Consider the following 16,787-nt stretch of genomic DNA (forward strand, 5'->3'; position numbering starts at 1 on the left):
AAGCCGTTAAAATCACAGACAGAATAAACTAAGCCTTGTTTGAACATCAGTTATGAGATATATGACCTCTGAAAAATGAGGCTAGGTAAAGGAACGCAAACAATCTTAAGATAAAGGAACAAAAAAAATTCGAAAAGATATTATTTTTTTAAGAAAGCAAATAAAATCACAGAATTGAAAAGAATTAGTTGACAAATGAAAATATTAAATTAAGGCTTTTATTTCTCAAGAAAAACCATTCAAAAATGTCAAAATTCAAAATTAGTCATAAATCTACTGTAAAACGATAAAAAAGAAAATCAAAACTTAAATAATTTGCTAGTCAAAAATCGGTACCAAATGTTTTAAATCAATAATCAATGGACTATGATACTTAGATATGTTCAATTGTGACTTATTCATTACTAATATAGAAATATGCGATCTGCAGATAATGACACCAGCTAAGAACTCGACAAAGGGAACAGCATTTTGCAAATTATAAAAAGCGTATTTATGTTTTCAAAACATTTGGTTGCAAAGTCATGAAAATATTTAGCTATCAACTTAAATCAGTTAATGGGTTTATTTTTTCATCTACACAAAGCCATCAAGAACTGCAATTATCCCGATTTCTTATTCGTCTACAAAAAAACGACAAACAAAACAAAAGTCTATTTTGAAACTAACATTTTTGCAAAAAGGCCGTTAAAACAAAAAGCGAGTTATTCATCAATAGGGAGCTAATAAAATATTCCAGATGATGACAGTCGACTACAGAAGAACCAAAAATATTGACAAACATAAAAAATTCCCTAAATTCTACTAGAAGACGGTGGCGAAGCAGATAAAACTATGAAATATTCAAAGAAAAACTGATGTGGTCAGTTGTGCCTTCTTCTAAATGCTAATATTGTTATTTATGACCTGTCAATAAATTGAAAAGAGAAGAAAATCAACATCAATTATAGTGAAAACTCCAAAATTTAAAATTCTGTAAAATTTGTAAGAAATCTGTAAACTTTACAAATTTACAAATTCTGTAAACTCGAAAATTTGTAAAAAAAACTTAGCTTGGAAGCAGAAAGATCATTAATTTAAACCAAAAACCGTAAAAAATATTTAATTTTTATATATTAGAAGCACATTGCCACCTCTTGTTGCTGAACTTAAAGTACAAGCTTGCTCGAAAAAGAGCAAAAAAGCGCTAATTTCATTAATCCATTGTTTTTTTTTTGAAAATATTTATTTTTAAAAAAGAAGACAATCAATAGCTTTTCACTGAAAAGTTCAGGAAATCAGTTAGACTTTTCAATAGTGTGCTTTGATTTGAATTGTTTCCTTCCGCAATTAACTTAAGAAAAAGCAACCAAATGCAAAATTGATTTTAAAAAAAAACGTCGACTGGTTACAACTTGACTTTAATTTTGGACAATGATAAGACCAAAACTAGCCTTGCTATTGCCATTCGTCCGCAAGGAACACGGAATTTCTTCAAACTTTTGGATGTGGAAAGTTTGAAAAGAAATTAAGTATATCTAAAATAAATGGTGCCATTGCATAATGATGTTAAATTAGCAAAAAACCGGCAGAGTTTTATTTCAAGAACACTCTCGTACAATTCACATGCAAAACCAGCCATCATAGGGGTTGGCCAAAAACGCGTTGGCAGTTTTTACGAATGTTTAACCGGTAAATGTAAACAATGTAGACTTAAAAGCTTATTTAGACCAATTTTTGTTGAATGAGCCAAAAACTTGATCAAACTGTTCAACCACACTCTTTTGTTCTTGGAGGTAGAACCAACAATACTATCGTTATCAATATGAGAAAATAAATTTTTAGCAAAATTCGGAAAAATAGCGTAAAACTACGGAAAATGTGAACAATAAGAAAAAAATCAGTCAAATTTGGCTCATTGTCTGCCAAATGAGAAAAAGATAGAAAACTTTCAAAGAATCGAGAGAAGACAAACGAAAAAATTAAAAAAAACAACAAAATTTTACATCCAAAGCTCAAAGTCTATTTTCTGAAAAAAATAATAACAAAGTCAAAAAGACGTCTAAGAAAAATTCATTTAAACAAACTAATGGGCTCTTTGCTAGAAAAAATATGGAGCCGGTCCCTGATAACAAGTAGACAAAAAATACAAAAACGATAACGCCAAAAAATACGTTTAGGTTTTCTTGTAAACAAATAATTTTAAAAAAACCCAATGATATCAATAAAAATTATTATGAAATTTTCTGTTCATTCAGACGGAAATATGAATACTTTGAGGTCTGTAGTTATCCAAATATGTCGCACTTCTACAAAAACGTCAACTTCAGAAGAAAAAAGCATTCCATAAGTTTTTCTGAGAAAGCGGCGTCGAAGCCGTTAAAATCACAGACAGAATAAACTAAGCCTTGTTTGAACATCAGTTATGAGATATATGACCTCTGAAAAATGAGGCTAGGTAAAGGAACGCAAACAATCTTAAGATAAAGGAACAAAAAAAATTCGAAAAGATATTATTTTTTTAAGAAAGCAAATAAAATCACAGAATTAAAAAGAATTAGTTGACAAATGAAAATATTAAATTAAGGCTTTTATTTCTCAAGAAAAACCATTCAAAAATGTCAAAATTCAAAATTAGTCATAAATCTACTGTAAAACGATAAAAAAGAAAATCAAAACTTAAATAATTTGCTAGTCAAAAATCGGTACCAAATGTTTTAAATCAATAATCAATGGACTATGATACTTAGATATGTTCAATTGTGACTTATTCATTACTAATATAGAAATATGCGATCTGCAGATAATGACACCAGCTAAGAACTCGACAAAGGGAACAGCATTTTGCAAATTATAAAAAGCGTATTTATGTTTTCAAAACATTTGGTTGCAAAGTCATGAAAATATTTAGCTATCAACTTAAATCAGTTAATGGGTTTATTTTTTCATCTACACAAAGCCATCAAGAACTGCAATTATCCCGATTTCTTATTCGTCTACAAAAAAACGACAAACAAAACAAAAGTCTATTTTGAAACTAACATTTTTGCAAAAAGGCCGTTAAAACAAAAAGCGAGTTATTCATCAATAGGGAGCTAATAAAATATTCCAGATGATGACAGTCGACTACAGAAGAACCAAAAATATTGACAAACATAAAAAATTCCCTAAATTCTACTAGAAGACGGTGGCGAAGCAGATAAAACTATGAAATATTCAAAGAAAAACTGATGTGGTCAGTTGTGCCTTCTTCTAAATGCTAATATTGTTATTTATGACCTGTCAATAAATTGAAAAGAGAAGAAAATCAACATCAATTATAGTGAAAACTCCAAAATTTAAAATTCTGTAAAATTTGTAAGAAATCTGTAAACTTTACAAATTTACAAATTCTGTAAACTCGAAAATTTGTAAAAAAAACTTAGCTTGGAAGCAGAAAGATCATTAATTTAAACCAAAAACCGTAAAAAATATTTAATTTTAATATACTAGAAGCACATTGCCACCTCTTGTTGCTGAACTTAAAGTACAAGCTTGCTCGAAAAAGAGCAAAAAAGCGCTAATTTCATTAATCCATTGTTTTTTTTTGAAAATATTTATTTTTAAAAAAGAAGACAATCAATAGCTTTTCACTGAAAAGTTCAGGAAATCAGTTAGACTTTTCAATAGTGTGCTTTGATTTGAATTGTTTCCTTCCGCAATTAACTTAAGAAAAAGCAACCAAATGCAAAATTGATATTAAAAAAAAACGTCGACTGGTTACAACTTGACTTTAATTTTGGACAATGATAAGACCAAAACTAGCCTTGCTATTGCCATTCGTCCGCAAGGAACACGGAATTTCTTCAAACTTTTGGATGTGGAAAGTTTGAAAAGAAATTAAGTATATCTAAAATAAATGGTGCCATTGCATAATGATGTTAAATTAGCAAAAAACCGGCAGAGTTTTATTTCAAGAACACTCTCGTACAATTCACATGCAAAACCAGCCATCATAGGGGTTGGCCAAAAACGCGTTGGCAGTTTTTACGAATGTTTAACCGGTAAATGTAAACAATGTAGACTTAAAAGCTTATTTAGACCAATTTTTGTTGAATGAGCCAAAAACTTGATCAAACTGTTCAACCACACTCTTTTGTTCTTGGAGGTAGAACCAACAATACTATCGTTATCAATATGAGAAAATAAATTTTTAGCAAAATTCGGAAAAATAGCGTAAAACTACGGAAAATGTGAACAATAAGAAGAAAATCAGTCAAATGTTCACAAAATTTAAGCGTCGATAACTGGAAAAAATAAAATTAAAAAAACATAGCTGGCAGATTGCCAGAAAATAGCCGCAATAGCTTTGTAGATCCACAGTCTAAGAAACAGTAAAGCAAAAGGACCCAAAAATTCGTCTTTTCATTGAATGCTGATAGGTTATATTTTTATTAGAAATCTGTATGTTTTGCGGCTTCTATTAGCTGCTCTCAAATAACCTGCATTTAGAGTGACACACACCCATTTGATCTTATCTCTTTGAATTAAAGTGCGGAAGTCATTTTTGAGAGTAAGGTAAGTCAAGAGTAACGAAAATTTTAATCACGCGAATGAATAATAATTCGCTCCACAAAGAGGTTAAAAATGATGTCACGAACGGACTTCAGATAAGATTGCATGAACAAACGAATGAACAAAAAGCTGATTTGAAGTGGTTGTGACGTCATATGGTCGTAACAAAAATTGCGAAGACGAAATAAAAAACATAGCCGTAAGAATTCCGGAAGCAACTCGAAACGTAAAAACTCCGCGAAAAAAGTATTATAATTGCAGCAAAAGCCATTACTTTTTGTATTAAACCATTAACTCACTACATTACTAGCTTTGATCTAAAATTTGGTGAAATTTAAACCACTGTCGCCAAGAAAATCAGGACGCAGCAAAATTTTTATTTTTGAAAACGTTTGGTAATGTTAAAAAGTCTGCAAAAAATAGGATGCTTAAAATACTGGTAGGTTATAAAACTGAGGAGGTCATCAATTGCCTTCAAATAATTCATGATTCCAATCTCAAAAAGATCGCAAAAGCAAACCACAGATAAATCTAAGAAACTAATTTAAGTTTTCCAGAAAGAATGCTCATATTCAAGAATCAGAAACCACTAAAATTAGATTTCTGATCACTACAATTAACACAAAAACAAAACATGTTTCTTCGCTGATGTATATAATCTAGACATGATTCCATATTAATTCAAAAATTAAATTAATCATAGAAAAGACAAGAGTAACAGAAGAAAATTCAAGGGCAAAAAAATTGTTTAAATTGTCTAATGCAGGGAAAAAATTGCAATCAATATAATCAGTGGAAATTTGGCAAACGCTTTCTAACAAACTCTCAGTACTATCAGAGCAAGCCTGAAGTTGAATTAAATCAATTGCGAAACAAAAAAATGACGAAAATCTAAAAGCTGAAATCATTAACTTTTTAACAACCTAAAAAATCAAAATAGAGAATATAAATGTAGGTGCCAGAACAAGGCTAGATTGATACAGACTAGAATGTGAAGAATACGGGCACAATGTAAGGAACACCGTAACAAAAAGACATTCCAGATTTTTGAAAGTTAAAAATCATTTAAAAAAATTCAAGAACAATTACATTTCATTGTTCAGCACCCGAGACATAGAAAAGAATACGGGCCATCTGAGAAAAAGATCTATCCTTTTGAAAAAGTAGAATTCAAACATAAGAAACTTTAATACATTTTGCAAAAAAAGGGTTTGCAAACTCTTTTGAGAACGCGTGTATGAAAAAATTTTAAATATTTCTAGCCAAATACGAACAAAAAACTGAAAAAAATGGAAAAAAAATTTCTAAAATCGGATTAGCATATGTACAATTTTATAAAACAAAGTTACATTGAGATAGAAAGAGGCCTTGAGTATATGAATTATCAAATGGAAGTTGCCATATTTATTGATTTTTGACAAAAAAGACGGCTGAAAGATCCAAAAATCAAGAACTATCGACCAATTTTGAAGTTGAAACGCATTTTCATGCTCTGCAAAACACTGTGGTATCACGTTGCGAGGTTTAGATTTCAATATAGCGTCGAAAAAATTTATTTCTACAGAAAACTAAACTACAAGCAAAATAACTGGGCCACTTAGAGGAAAAACGGTTATCTAGAAGTGCCATTCAGTCAAAAACTACTTTTCAAAGTCAAAAAATCATTCACTAAACGCAGCGCATGATCAAAAACTCTCGCTCAGAAAAAATTAGTTCACACTGCAATTTTACTCGATTTTGCTTTTATGTCAAAACCTCGTCTGAACGAATAGTACTTCCGGTAAAAAAAACCTTAAGAAACCAATACTCCTCTTCGAGTCGTAAAAAAACCAAGAGAAGGCCAATAGTAGCCCCCCGCTATCGCTCTGCGACTATTAAAAAGTCATTTTAGTTGTATTTTATACGTTGGACGGGCTTTCTAGTGATTCCACTCACACTCCTCTGCGATGAATATATAGATCGGCCAAAATTGACTGAACAAAAAAGCCCTTTGGGTGTATAGTTGCTCCCCCAGTAAATTGACTAGGAACAAAAAACTATATATAGATATCAATATGAGGTAAGTTATTTTTACAAACGACACTAAATGTCTTATTCGTTAACAAAACCTTTTAATTGGTAATAAATGACAACAACTTGAGTAACAAAACTGATATAGCTATATCCCGGGCCGAAGATTTTAGGCAACAAAAACGTGAAAAAAGTTTTATAATCTTTCTCCTCTCTTTTTACATCTCTCTTACATTTCTCTTGTTTTTAGGGTTCTATTAAGAGTGATTAATCGGCCTGGGAGGGCAGCAATTTTAACTTACGCATCCAGCAGAAATCAATCCTCCTGATCTGATTAAAGTCGGTGGTGTAGAACCACATAGAGCCCAGGTATCCTCCCGAAGTGATGGGCGAAGTGGAGTTAGATTCAACTGGGAAGCCGAATGAGTCAGTAACGCCAATTGCGAAGGGAGGCCCATCGACTGTATGGAACTCCATCCCAACAACAACCTCATCGGGATCACTTGCATTGTGGTACACCGTCACCTTCATTCGAAAAAAATGCAGTTAGTATATGTTTCCAAATCTGAACTTTTGTTACTAAAAGCTATTTCAAAAGAAATTTTGTAGCAAAATAAGACCACAACTTCTTATTTGGAACTAAAAGTCCGGACTTGAAAATTAATTACAAACAGCTACTCCGTTCTAGTTGTTCCGACCCATACCAATTTTTTCAATTAAATTTGGTCTACTGTACATTAATGTGAGAACAGTTCATGTTTTGCCCAATTTTATTGTGTGAGTATTAGAATACTTTGGTTGCAATTTCTTGCGGCAATGGCTATCATAAAAATCTTTATCATTGTGATCTTTTAATCAAGAAATTTATGGGATCTGTTATCAGTATTTTACAACTTGTAGTACTCGTTTCCGAAAACGTTGGAAAAGTTAGGCGCTTTTAGAGGTCAACCACGATAGTCTGTCACGAGTCAAATCATGAGTGAGGTAAGCACTTTTTGCCCAAGGAAACTGTATCATACAAACACGTGTATGCCAAACAAAAACAGAATAATTGATGAAAAACAAAACCCTAATATTTGCAAAATTTCTCAAAACCAATGAAAAACTTCAAAATTCAAACAATTTTTGAAAAAAAAATCTAAACGTCATGATCTTATACAATCAAGACATGATATGTTTAACCTTTCCTGCAATCATTTAACCTTTCCTGCTAAATTTGTTTTCATAGACAAAACCAATTCATAGTTCCACTAAAAAGTCAATGAAAAATCAATGACACTAACACGATATATGCAAGTGCAAATATAATATGAACAACAGTGCAAGTGTAAAGGAGCAAATTTAAGGCGGGATTCAGAACGATCAAGAAAACTCTTCAAAAACAAATATCTTTTCAGTCAAAAAATTTGCTAGAAACTGGAATCACTAACTTATTTGCATAATGTTTCACCAAATACTGTTACATATTACTTCATCTATAACTGTTATATAATGTTTTATTATAAAGACTTGTTTTTCATGAGTCATTTTATAATTCAACAAAAAAATGTTTAGTGCCAATTCGACAAAAAATCACTATTCAACATAACATAAGCACATAAACACATATGTTTCAATAGCGGACTGCTAGGACTTCTAGTTAAGGCAGTTAATTTATAAACCGATGGGAAAAAATTTATCGAGGGACAAAATTTTTCATAAAAAAACCTATTAAGGTTATTAAAACAAAGATTTAAAAAATTATCTATCAAATGCACACATCCAGATATTTAAATTACGCTTTTGGTAGAAATTCTGGCAGACTTTTCAACAATTAGGTAAAAGGACTATAGCAAAATCCAAATTCACTCGAAACTCAGAAATGCATAGAATTTTCATGAACAACAGTCAATTCCAAAGAAGTCATTACAATCAACTTTTAACTGAAAACGTATTATAAATGCACTTAAACAGCGTCAGATCAACAAAAGCAAAACAGAGATGCACATTAACTTAATAATAACCAATGAACAAATTAATAAATGAAATTGAAGAGTAAAAACAAAACTAACAACGAAAGACGTTGCTTCAAAATTAGATTTTACATTTTGAAAACATTTAGTGTTGCAGTTATTAAAATTATCCTTGTAATCAAGTCCTCCCTGTGTGTGTGTGTGTGTGTGTGTGTGTGTGTGTGTATGTGTTAAAAAATTGTCGTTTTTTTTTCTAATTTTCGGGCCGATAAAAATATATTTCTGGTAATCTGGAGTATATATATATATATATATATATATATATATATATATATATATATATATATATATATGGGGGGGGGCTGGGGTGGCATAATATACCCTCCCGGGCCGAGGATTTTCCCCAAAAATAACGGGGAAAAGAGTGTAAAAATAATTAAAAAAACTTGTTGGGTCGGAACGGGCAAAACAGAATAGAAGGCAAAATTTTGGATTTCAAACTTATGACCGATCAACACATTTTTAACGCTTTTGCTATTAATTTTGGTTACTGTCATTTTGTTCGTATTCAAAGAAGCTGTTATGTGGATTCATATTTTGAGAAAAAATTTTTTTCTTAAAAGATCGAAAATTAATAAGTTTTAATGACTTCTCTATCACTTGTAGTTGTAGAGGTCTTCAGCAACCTTCTAGGACACATTCAAAATAGAGTCACACAATTAATTCCCATTATAGCTTCCAGCGTTGTGTTCCTATATATACATAAAAGTAGCACTACAACTGGACTTAAGCTCCGGGTAATTGGCAGCACAAAATTGCAGAATATTAATGGTTAACAACCTCCCAAAAAATATCATTGGAAAAGATATCTTACAGTAACTGGGAATCGAACTCATCGCGTCTAAACCAAAAAAAAGGTTTCATTTCAAACTCCAATACAGAACAAAACGTGATTAAATGCATCTTCAAAAAACAGTGTAATTGTAGTGTATTTCTAAGAGTGTAATATGTCCTTAAAATTGTTGTGTATTTTTACGAGTGTTATTTCTTTAAAATTGTAGTGTATTTCATTAAGAGTAATTTCTTTAAAATTACACTCTTCCACTCTTTTCCCTACTAAAAATTTGGCTAAAGAGTGTAATCATAACTAAATTTCTAGAGTGTAATCTTACAAACAGCTCTTACAATTAATACGGCACTTACGCTTGTGATGCGCTGATTAATTGTAAAAACTCCTTTTCCATCTTTAATATCTCCTTGAGGATCTCCCAGCCAGTAGTGGTCCACGCAGAACACCCCATTCATCATGCCAATTGTCTGTGTCTGCAGTAGATCGAAGGCACACTCTGCTCCGTTTTCACCCCCGTTGTAAGCATCTCCAGACACTGAGTGGTGTTTTGAGGTAATGAAAGCCTCTGTTATGTCCGCTGGATCTCCAAAGTCTAGTCTGGTCGCCTCCACAATCGAATAGCCATCTTAAAATAAACCAATTCGTAATTTTGATATTTTCCCTAGTCGGGTTTGTATGCTGATCTTGCAAGATCTTGCAAGATTCTGCAAAAAGATGTCAGTCCTGCAAGATTCTCGCAAGATTAACATGCGTCTTGTAAGAATCTTGCAAGATTAACATCTTTATGCAAGAATCTTGCAAGATCTTGCAAGATTAACATCCTATCTCGGCCAGGGTCTGTCACATTTTGTTGCATTATGTCATTGGCGTCACAATCTACCTGGAAAGTAAATATCACGGTTACTTCGGTACTTTAGATACTCAGCCCTAAAAACCACGAAGATTTGCGGTGAATGCTGTGACATTACTTAGCAAATAGCTGTTTTAACAAACCAATCTTTTTTCGCTACTTACTGTGAAAAGTGCTCCATGTAGCCGAAATGATGAATTCGCGAGTGTTTTATTTAATTACCTAGGACCTATTTTATATAACAAACTTCTAAAGAGCGACGATAAAGAGCGACGTGCGAGTACATATTGTCAAAAAGGCGATATTTTCTATTCGCAACGTAGTGGAGTAAACGTAATAAACGCGATTTGCACCAACGAAAGTGTTGAATAAGGTGAAAAAAATACTCACCGCTGAAAATCAAAAATTCAAAAAAAATTCGCTGCATAATTTACCGCAGCAATATTTGTTGCAAAATGATTAATATCTTGCGCTGAAACAGTTGAAAGCAATTTTTGCAATTAACGACTAATATGAAACAACATATCAATTCAATTGCATAATCATGAAATGCCACGAAACTTTTTTAATGCAAAATAAAGGGAGGAAAAATTAGATACCCGCAGAGAAATAGAAAATGTGACTGCTAACGAAGAGGCTCGGTAATGTGCGATTGCACATAAGGTTCCGACCTCGTTCATCCATAATTTTGGCATAATTGTCTACCAAATGAGGAACAGATAGAAAAACACAAAAATTCAAGTATTTTTCAGAAAAACTGGTGAAGGAACGAAAAGATAACTCAGTGGAGTAAAAAATGACGCATTAGAGTGTTGAGATATGCCGATATTAAGAAAGCGAGCAAAGAGGAACGGCTAAATGAAACAAAAACAACAATTATTGCATATACATCAAAAATTTATGTCCGTTTTAAAAAGAAAACTTAATAACAAAGTCAAAATAGCGTCAGATAAAACTGAGACCAAACCATACAACTTCTTAATAACCCCAAAAAAAATGTTTATTCACCAGTTCATAATAAGGCTTGGTAACAAATAGACAAAAAAGAGCAGAAACTTTAAAATCAGAAATTTCGCGTAACTTGAAAAAAAAACAATTAACTTCAAAGTAATGAAAACCATTAGGAATCAAATAAAGTATCCCATAGGTTTACGATTACCAATGCTTCTATAGAACGGAATTAAGAACTGTCGGTATTCAATTTTTTATGCAGTTACAAGAAGAACAACAAATAGACAACAAAAAAATCATTAAAACTTGCCAGAAAATGCTTTCAAAGCCGTAAAACCATACTTTGGCCCTCAAAATAAGTTCGATTGCACCATTGCCGAACACCGATAATGTATTATGTGACCACTCATTAATGAAACTAGGTAAAAATTAGACAAAAACGCAAAACTATGTGAAACTTGTTTTTTTTTTCGAAAAAAAATTTATTTCCAAAGACATGAAAGCCATTAATTACACAATGAAAAATTTAAATAGGTTGGTTTATTCTTCAAAAGCCCTTGAGACCTGCAATTATCCAGACTATATCTTACGTCTACAAAAAGAACGTCAAATATGGAAAAAATCATAAATTCATTTATTTTTTATGTGAAAAACCCATGTCGAAGCCAGTCAAGTCAAAACGAATTCTTTAAAAACATTGGATTTTGTGACACTAATCCCCTTTAACATCTTACCTTGGAATTTATTATCTGACCTCTCATTATTGAAACTAGGTAACAATTAGACAAAAAAGAAAAAAAAGGCAAGACTATAACATACTTGTTTTTGTTTCGAAAAAAACTTATTTCCAAAGACATGAAAGACATTAATTACAAAATGAAAATTTTGAATAGGGTCTTTTATTCTTCAAAAGCCCTTGAGACCTGCAATTATCCGGAACATGTCTTACATCTTCAAAAAGAACGTCAAATATGACAAAAATCAAAAATTAATATAGTTATTTATGTGAAAAACCCGTGTCGAAGCCAGTAAAGTCAAAACGAATTCTTTAAAAACATCAGATTTTGCAACGCCAATCCCTTTTGACATCTTCCTTTGACAGAAATAATGTCATCTTTAACCTTCAGTTAACGAGACCAGGTAACATACAGACCATAAAAGGAACAAAATTGCAAAGTTAAGGTGTTTTTTTTTCATTTTGGAAAACAATTAATTTTAAAGTATTGAAAGCCATCATCTATCTTCTTTTATCGGAATTTTGGCTCATCTATTTTTCCATGAAAAGCAAATCAAAACGAATCATTGTACATGAAATTAATTACGACTAAAAAGACAAAGTAAAACCGAGATTTAAAGTTAAAATTAAAAAATTCAATTATATTCTTCGAGAAAGTATTGTCGAAGCGGTAAAGAACCACAACCTATATCTGTAAGGATTTAATTATTATCAGTTTTGTGTTATTTTGAACGCCAATAATGTGATATATTAACTTCCAATAACGTGATAATTTGACAAAACTAGAAAAAATGAAAAATGGGCAAATACCTAAAAATTAAAAAAAAATGTGAAATCTAATTATATCAAAGCCAGAACACCATAACTTAAGGCGTAAAACCGCAATGAAGACTCATTTTGAATTCAGCAAAAAGGAGGAGCACTCTTTTATTACTGACACTAAGCTACAAATTGATCAAATTAAGAGAAAAATGGAGGCGAAGTTCAATAAGCCATTTTTTTTATTTAAAAATCAAATATTTTAAAAGTCAAAACGACCATAAGCTTTCCAGCAACAAATTAGATAACTTAATTTGCAGCTAAATAGGAAGCCAGTCGGACTTATCACTAGTGAGCTTTGATTTGAAATGTTCTGTTATTTTATTAATATAAGAAAGATCGACTTTTTTTATATAAAAACCAACTGATGACAATCCGAATTGTTTTTTGGATCGTAACGGTCCAAGAATAATAGAAAACTAATCCTGCTAATGCTGATTGTCCATTAGGAATATTTATTTTTTCGAATGTCACAGATATAGATATTTTGTGATTTAAAAAATCAAAAATATATGCTGAGTTTTTGATAATCAACGAATAAAGTTAACAAAAAATCGCAAAATTTTATTTACATAGCATTCTCAAAGGAAGTTGAAGTAAAATTGGCCCCCTTTTCATTCTACAAAGGTTGTGTTAGCAGTGTTTGGGTGTGCACTTCCTGCAAATTTAATCAGAGTGAATTAAAATAAATTATTTCGTGCTGTTTTTGATAAAAAAAGTCTGAATTTTGTGAAATATTTAGCCGGAATTTGTGACAAAAATTCTATAAAAATAGCCGACAATAAATTTTGTCTTTAAAAATAAAATCAACAACATTTTTTTGAAAAATTTCATTAAATTTTAGCAAAATTGGCGATATTTTAGACAAAAATTCCGAAAAAAGATAATTAAAATCAACGGAATTCACTCTATTTTCTCGAAGGTTTAAAACTCGATATCTACCTGTAAAAAAACGAAAATCAAAAACATTTTTCAATTCCATATTCTACGCTGTACAAGCTGTCTAGTGATACCAGTCTCAACTCTCTACAATGAATATATCGATCGGCCAAAATTGACTGAACAAAAAAAACCCATTTCAGTATATAGTTCCTCCCCCCTCAAGAGGGGTCGGAAAAACAAGTAGTAAAATCAATTCAAAGGTGCACATAAAGCCCCTTTCAAGATCAAAGAAAAACAACAGTGTATGAGACAAAAATGTTGTTTAATATACGAAATTCACTGCATTCACCCCTAATAATTGAATAAGATTTGTGATGCAAAAAAAACATATTTCCTCTGCAAAACATACCTTATTTCTAGTTGAAGGTAAATCTTCGACACTGGTATATCAGCTTTACGGCAATTTTTCAAAATTTTTTGAAAATCATGTCAAAGAAAAACTTTGATTTCAATATGTTCATTCTGCAAGGTTTCCTTTAACATGACCTCCTTGTTTTAGTTCAAACCAATGATACTTTTTTATTGAAAACGGGTCCTAGCCGAGCCTGTTCATTTCTTAAAATCAATGAATGATTGTATTAGAAGTGTCTACGGGTACTAAGTCGTTAAGTAACGGGTCATTAAGCATACCGACTCAAACTTGAAGCTTGTTTAAACTTTTTGTATCTTTAAGACTTATTAAAAATGCAATTTAACTATGCGATTGGTTTTGGTTTATTGTAATTACTTCTATAAGTTAGGTTTTTTCCATTTTGTTCACAAGCTGTTGGTTAATAAACAGCCAACGTTTTCGTTCACAGTATGCTCAGTTGTTTGAGAGAAAATGCTTGTTGCAAAAGTTGCGTTTATTCTTGCCATTTGTTCGCTGAGAATTATATGTATTTTTTTCTATCTTTTCGATTTGGTTTCTATCTTTTCCATCAGACAGTGTTCAATTTTATAATGCGGATATTGTTTAATTTTTCTTTATTTGCGTTCAAAGCAATTTTTGGAATTCGACAGATCTATAATTTATCATACCCCAACAATTTACATATTTTTACATATCCAAACCCACCGCTTTTCAAAATGTTTTTAACGAAGATAATTCAAGAAATACTTATGAAAAAGTCTTGACGTAAGTAAAATTCAGTATGCGCAAATTTGTAGCAAAAGTATTTATAGTTCCTCCGAACTTTCCATGATTATGGCGTAATGATATTTAATTTTTCTCATCTTAGGATTGGTTCTTGAAAAGTTAAAACAAGAAATGATTTTTTAAATAATAAAGGAGCGATAAAATGTAAACGAAAAAGAAAGAAAGCCGAATATCACTTTATTGATTTAAAACATCATTCAAAACCTCTTAATATATAGAAAAAACCTCGGAGAATTCTAAAGAGGTGTGTTTAAGTTTAAATCAAGAAGGAGCAAACTTCAAAAATTTACCAGGTTTTTGAATTTGAAAAAAAAATGATTTCAAGGTTAACTGGTGTACGGCGCCGTATATTTTCTTAAATTTTAATTGAAAACATTAGTAAGATCTTGTTAAGTTTTCTACGGGCCGTAGTACGGAGGTACTATGATTTCTGGGTTACCTACCGGATCAAAGACGTATGAAGATTAATAAGGCGCCTTGCTACGGCTGTACCAAGTTTAATAAGGGGTCTTTCATAATAAAATAACCTTTACGACTGTCGGAAAACTCTCTAGCCATTTAAAAAAAGGCGTTTTTTGAGGTTTTTCCGCTATAGTTTTTGGTATTTTTCATTCTGCGATTGGAACCAGCAGTGGTGGAGTTAGTAAAAGGATTGTAGCAGATTTAAGCCCGAGCAGACGAAAATCTGATTCTATTACGTTAACCGCAATCTTAATGAAGTTTTGGAAGAGATTTTGAACTTACTTGTCCAGGCGTAAAATGTCTGGAATGAATCGTCGTCTTCAAATTTTCGCGCATTTCCATTGTTGTCTGCGACGTTAGTAGTAATGTTAGTAACCTCCAAACTGGTGCAAGGTACGTTAAGATTGGCACCAGTCGCGTAATTCTCCAGAAGGTCGATTTGGAACACGGTGTCATCTATTTGGGTAATGTTGGTTACATCGTAAGATGTGTATTGAAGGTCACCCGACTCATCACGATCGTCTAGAACCCTGTATTCAACTGAGAGTTCTGTGGCTGGGTAGAAAATTCGAAAGTTGAAGTATGACGTTGCTGATCCCTCGTTTTGATACGATGCCACTCTAGCTTTGATGAGTTCTATACATAAGAATACGTGATAACATTTTGGGGTGTAGGAGTAATCATATGATTCAATTCACAACTTTATCTTTAAAGGGGGTATTTTCGTCTCGGACATAATATCTCCCGTAAAAGAAAAAAGAAAAATCATAACCGATTAACATGCGAATTGCCCTCAAACGGCTGGCGAGCGGTTGACTTCATCAATAGCCAGTTTGGGTATTGGGAGGCCAAATAAAGCTTAAATGAGCGAGGTGGAACACAAGTAAAAAGGGAGTGCATTAAGGGTGGCTTAATTAATGGGGAGGGGTGGATGGAGTGAACGCATGGTGGGGCGGGGGGGGGCTTATTTTTTTTTTGCTTAATTTGAGCTCACATTATCAGGGCTAATCTTCACAGCGCGATGGTTGGGAAGGTGCGCTTTTGAGTGCATGGACGAGCTTCCTACTTATAATCTACTAATCGACCTAAAACCTGGTAACCAACGAGCAACTGGTGTTATTAGTCTTGTCTGGTAAAAGTCTTGTGTTATTACTTATAAGTACCTTGATAACAAAAATGGCCAGATATTACAGATCTATGAAATATATCTGCAATATCTGACCATTTTTAATTATTAAGGTACTGTCTCAACCAGCCAAATCGTGATCCAGATAATGTCTAAATAAGATCCCAGACCCATAAAGTTTTACTCAAATTTACATTGATTGTACTTTACTGATGATGTTTTTCAGAACTCTTCAGGAAATGTTTTTCAATTTTTTTAGGGATGCTAGCTGTGTCTTAGGCTGTGTCTTAGGGATGCTAGTATTAGAGGGGGTATGAGCAGATTGGGGGTCTAAGGGAGAGTAAAATGTGGGGAGGAGGGTTGACACGAGGCGTGGGAAGTGAGTTGAAAAGTGTTGAGGGAGGGAGTGAGTGATGGG

General features: G+C 32.2%; 1 protein-coding gene across 1 annotated transcript in view; it reads right to left on the reverse strand.

Moving 5' to 3' along the window:
* Positions 1–16,787, reverse strand: part of LOC142349137 (uncharacterized) — a 271,437-nt gene that overhangs the window by 67,321 nt on the left and 187,329 nt on the right. Inside the window, exons 11-13 of the mRNA XM_075400552.1 lie at positions 15,526–15,879; positions 9,699–9,970; positions 6,846–7,068 (exon numbers count right to left, since the gene is read on the reverse strand). Of these exons, the coding sequence (XP_075256667.1) occupies positions 6,846–7,068; positions 9,699–9,970; positions 15,526–15,879 (849 nt within the window). The remainder of the gene's footprint in view (positions 1–6,845; positions 7,069–9,698; positions 9,971–15,525; positions 15,880–16,787) is intronic.

This window comes from Convolutriloba macropyga, chromosome 11 (assembly GCF_964194025.1).
Source record: "Convolutriloba macropyga chromosome 11, txConMacr16.3, whole genome shotgun sequence".
NCBI lineage: Eukaryota > Metazoa > Xenacoelomorpha > Acoela > Convolutidae > Convolutriloba > Convolutriloba macropyga.